This window comes from Musa acuminata, chromosome BXJ3-5 (genome assembly GCF_036884655.1).
Source record: "Musa acuminata AAA Group cultivar baxijiao chromosome BXJ3-5, Cavendish_Baxijiao_AAA, whole genome shotgun sequence".
In the NCBI taxonomy this organism is placed as follows: domain Eukaryota; kingdom Viridiplantae; phylum Streptophyta; class Magnoliopsida; order Zingiberales; family Musaceae; genus Musa; species Musa acuminata.
This window is the reverse complement of record NC_088353.1, coordinates 34,475,230-34,479,583: the sequence shown is the minus strand read 5'-3', so window position 1 is coordinate 34,479,583 and position 4,354 is coordinate 34,475,230. Positions and strand designations below refer to the sequence as shown.

The window sequence follows — 4,354 nt, the reverse complement described above, 5'->3', positions numbered from 1 at the left end:
ACATGCACTGCTGGGTTTCTTCATGACAGAATCATGTACTCATGCATCACTTGCCAATATGTTTACTAACCACAAGTAGGGAACTTTGTTCAACCAAAATATGGCATAAGATTCAGAATCATATCCTTTCTTTTACATCCTGTTATGGTGGCTGCCATAGCCCAACATCCACAAGTACCATACGGTAGACCTTTTTTTTTTTTTTGGCTGCAGAAAGAAAACAATTGGTGTTCCTTCTTTTTTGATTGTACAAAGATCTAATTACAAGATTACAGCTGCTCGTGTAAAGGGAAGAAAGCTTGAATTGCAGTGCTTTCAAGTCCAAGAAGAAGAGTAAGGGGACATAGAGATTGCTCTGCCTCTTTATGAGGCGTTCTTTGCACCTAAAATAAGGGGATTACATGAACTCCCCGTTTCATTGGGTCCCATCAGACCTAAGCTTTCACAGGGGTGGTGGGGCAACCTCTATGCTACTTGCACCTTGGAACAAGCCTTCATCGACAGGCGCTTCCACTCCACTAGCCGCACTAAGAAGTCCTTAACCTGGCACAAAAACACCAAGAATAATGTCAACAACTAGGGCACTGTGCAAGTATAATTTGTATATGATGAGGTGCATCACTGTTCACTGTTGCCATCAAGTGGTCCTTGACATGAAGCAGACCCTGGTAACGTCGCATAGCAAATAAGAGAGAGTGCCCAGCAAAGGGCCATGAGCACTTGCCTCGGATGGCTCTTGCAGGGAATAAGTGGCATTTGTCTCCTTCGGAAACTTCGAGACAAGGATGCCAAAGCCTTGTCCTCTGTCTCGCAATACCTATTACAGACATACGACATTAATTTCCTCTGTCGATAATGTTGTTCGATTAACAAGGAAAAGATGTCGAGTAGTATATCGACCAATTGCACTTGTGGACTAGCTTAGAATTCGCTTAGCACCCACCTTGAACGCATCTTCATCGGTGCGATCATCTCCGATATAGACCGGCATTACGTTTGTGCAGTTGGCAAATCCTACAGAGAAATGGACATTATTCAAATGAGCGGCTGAAAAGTTGATGATTTCACATAAAATACCATCAATCGAACAAACTACTGAAAATGAAGCGAATTGCTGAAAATGATGTGACGTAACACATGTTTGGGATTTTTCTGAGCTTACCAAGCGACTCCAACAGGAACTCCAATGCCTTCCCCTTATCCCACTTGATTGTGGGACGAATCTCTAACACCTACAGTTGGAGGCACCAAAGAAACAATGTCACAATCAGATTTCGTCTAAACAGTGATGTGTGTTCCCTTCCACGCCAATCAGTGGTGGCCAATAGCCTCAGATCAAATTCGCACCTTTCTTCCCTGAGTGAGCCGCAGTTTGGGGTACTCCTTCAACACACACCTCACCTGCTCGAACAACGAACTCCAACTCTGCACAAAATCGATTCTTTTGAACTTAATCATCACGACTAGATTTAGCTTCTCACTTCAAGCACTCAAATACGAAAGGAAATCTAACCTTTTCATCCACACATCTGAAGTGGACGGATACACAGAACTTGTTGTTCTCCACCCGGGCACCAGGTGTGGATTTGGTCCTCTCCAACAATGCCTTGTGAACCTGAAGGCAATTACCGTATCTTAGCAATGAAACAAGGAGGAGGATTGATGGCGAGGAACTAAGCAGAGAAACCGACCGCGTCTATCATGGGGAGGAACTCGCTTGCCGGTTGAAAGAGAACGGGTTTGGCCTGAACCACACAAAGCGAGAGGAGAGGATAAGCATGCAGGCGAAATAATCTGCAAGAGATCGATTCAGTTTGAGGGTGGGGTTGGTGTGGGAAGGGAGGAGGAGGAGCGCCTACTCTGGCCTTGTCGTGTCGGGGCTTCGTGGGGCCTTTGATGTCCATGCCGTGGCTACCAGCGTAGTATAGGTCGGCCAGTCGCACGAAGTTAATGACCTGCGCACCATTAGAACCATGGAGTCAGGAAGGAAACATAGGACGCAAGAGAGGTGCATCCGAGAATGGCGAACTGCAATGGAAATGTACCTTGTCCAGGCATCGCCCGCTGACGATCGCGGTGGGGAAGTACCTCGCCACGTCCCTGACCGCCTCTCTCATCTGATAACCCACACGGCAACAGGAAAATAATCAAAATCACATCTTTGGGCAGAGGAATAGCAACGGGAGAAGAAGAAAGGCACATGGTCTGACCGCGTCGGACATGAAAGCGGAATCGGGGTCGTCGACGATGGGCGATAGTGTGCCATCGTAATCCATGAACATCACGATCTGCTTCCCTTTGGAGGCGCTCATGATCTGCTCGAACTTGTTCAACGCCGAGGGATGCCGCACCTGCCAAAACATCATTAGCACCCGACAAGAACAAACTTTAGACGAGCAGAACAGGAGAACAAATACAAGAAGCACTCACAACCCACGCGGAATGCTCGTCGACGGCGGCGTCGCCGGAAGGCAGGGCGGCGGTCGCTTTCGCGTGGGTGGGAGAAGAGGCCTTCATGGACTCCACCCACGCGCCGATCCTGCCGCCACCGACCTCGAGCTGGGAGAGGTACTTCCTCCGGCCGTAGGACCGGGGGGGCGGGTAGGGAAACAGGGGAGACGAGCCGGCCACCGCCGCCACCGCGATGGCGGCCACGGCCTCCACCGGCACAACATTCTGCTTCGTCATCGCGTATCGAGGGAAAAGCTCGAGTGCAACGGCGGGGTATCGAATCGGATGGGGGAGGGGAGGCGGAGGAAAGATGGGATCTTTATGTTGCTAGTCGTCTGCAGGGCGGATTTTAAGGCTGCGGCAATGGGGCGCTTGTGGTTCGCGGAGGTGGGCGAGTTGGCGACGGAGAGCGAGGGGTAGAGAGAGGTGATTTATAAGTGGAGGGAGGACTCGTGGGCCGGGCCCCACAGGAGGGAGTTGGGAGGCCCGCGTGGGGCCCTTCGTCGACTCATCCTGCACGTGCGTCCTCGTGGGACCCACGTGTCGTCGCACACGCGTCACCACTGGGCGTGCTCCTGTTCCCGAGCACGTAATTCCAAGGCGCATAGGCGGCTATTATTATTATTTTTTTTTCTTTTTCGATTTTCTTTTAGAAGTGATAGATTTTTTTTTTTTGGGAGCCGATTTCATTTATGGGACTATTAAATAGAAAGTACGGCAATGGTTAAATGCATATACAAGATTTGAGGATCAATATAAATTTATTATATTAAATAAAAAATAATTATTATTATGTAACCACATGACAATTAAGGTAGTCTAATACAAAATGATGGTTGAATGGGATAAACATTGTGAATTTATTCCTACAAATAAAAATAGTTATTTTTACAATTATTATGTAATACAATAAGCTTACATCCTTATCATAGAGCAATAATCCTATCAAGGAGTATAAAGCCGATCCTCTATCTAAGATAAGAAATAATAACATGTGATAAATACAGAGTGTTTGGTATGATTTGTCATTCACACAAATTTTTTGGGTTAAAACCTTCTAAGATTTCAGATGATTTTATCCTCTCAAGATAATTCAAAAAAAAAAAGAGTCTTATTTGATTCTATATCAAATCTTAAAATTTCAACTCTTAAGATTAAATATTATTTTATTATTATTATACATAAATAATATTATTTATGTGAAAAGATGATGTTGTTTCGGGGAAAGAGCATGTGAGTGACGCCCCTCACAAGCCCATGAAAGAAGTAGCCCGAGAGAACAAAACCACCACCGCCATATATTCTATTGTATTTAATGTCTTATACTATGAATTCTTTATTACAAGACTTGATCGTGTCTTCCCTATATAATTAATATCAACACCACACGCGAGTCGATGAAGGAGAGGGAGAGGGAGAGGGAGAGGGGAAGGGGAGGAAACAAAGAAAGAGAGAGAGAGAGAGAGAGAGGTAGGAGGTGGTACGGTTTTCAAGAAAGAAAAGAAGGTGCTAACACGATCATCATCGCTAAACAAACAATATAATATACTTGAAATATATCGATCAGAGTTTTTTCTCTTGCTTGCTTTTTATCATATGTGAGGAGAAAAATATGTTCGATCGATGTATGATAATATTTGATGAGTGAAAGGTGATTTAAATGGGTTTATAAAATTACATGAGCTTATTGTCATTAATTTAGATATGAATATTTTAGACTAATAGCTCGATAAAATTGATCAATTAATTATTTTATCAAATTGGATCGAATACTACATCCAATCTAATATTGTCGATAGAGATATTTTACGACTTCATGTTTGATTAGACCCTGTCAATTTGTATTGAAGTTCAATTTTAGATTATATTTTTTTATTTGATAGGGTGTGTATACGCAATAATT

General features: G+C 44.3%; 1 protein-coding gene across 2 annotated transcripts; it reads right to left on the bottom strand.

Annotated features, from left to right (window-relative positions):
- Positions 1 to 216: 216 nt before the first annotated feature.
- LOC135639059 (probable trehalose-phosphate phosphatase 6) lies at positions 217 to 2,849 on the bottom strand. Of its 2 annotated transcripts, XM_065152798.1 has the most exons (11): positions 2,431 to 2,849; positions 2,211 to 2,351; positions 2,046 to 2,117; positions 1,860 to 1,955; positions 1,692 to 1,745; positions 1,514 to 1,615; positions 1,348 to 1,425; positions 1,163 to 1,232; positions 944 to 1,014; positions 725 to 817; positions 217 to 543 (listed from the first exon to the last, which is right to left on the bottom strand). In XM_065152798.1, the coding sequence occupies exons 1-11, from the start codon at positions 2,686 to 2,688 to the stop codon at positions 466 to 468; spliced, it is 1,113 nt and encodes a 370-aa protein (XP_065008870.1). In that variant the 5' UTR covers positions 2,689 to 2,849; the 3' UTR covers positions 217 to 465. The 2 variants fall into 2 exon arrangements, with proteins under 2 accessions (XP_065008870.1, XP_065008869.1); XM_065152797.1 differs by having other exon boundaries at positions 1,692 to 1,955.
- Positions 2,850 to 4,354: the final 1,505 nt, after the last annotated feature.

Bases quoted from the DNA above. Each gene is read 5' to 3' on its own strand.
- LOC135639059 (XM_065152797.1), bottom strand. From the start codon at position 2,688: ATGACGAAGCAGAATGTTGTGCCGGTGGAGGCCGTGGCCGCCATCGCG. The intron at 1,233-1,347 runs GTGCGAATTTGA...CTCCAACTGTAG, and splicing joins GGCTCACTCAGGGAAGAAAG to GTGTTAGAGATTCGTCCCAC. The intron at 1,015-1,162 runs GTAAGCTCAGAA...ATTTCTCTGTAG, and splicing joins GTTCCTGTTGGAGTCGCTTG to GATTTGCCAACTGCACAAAC.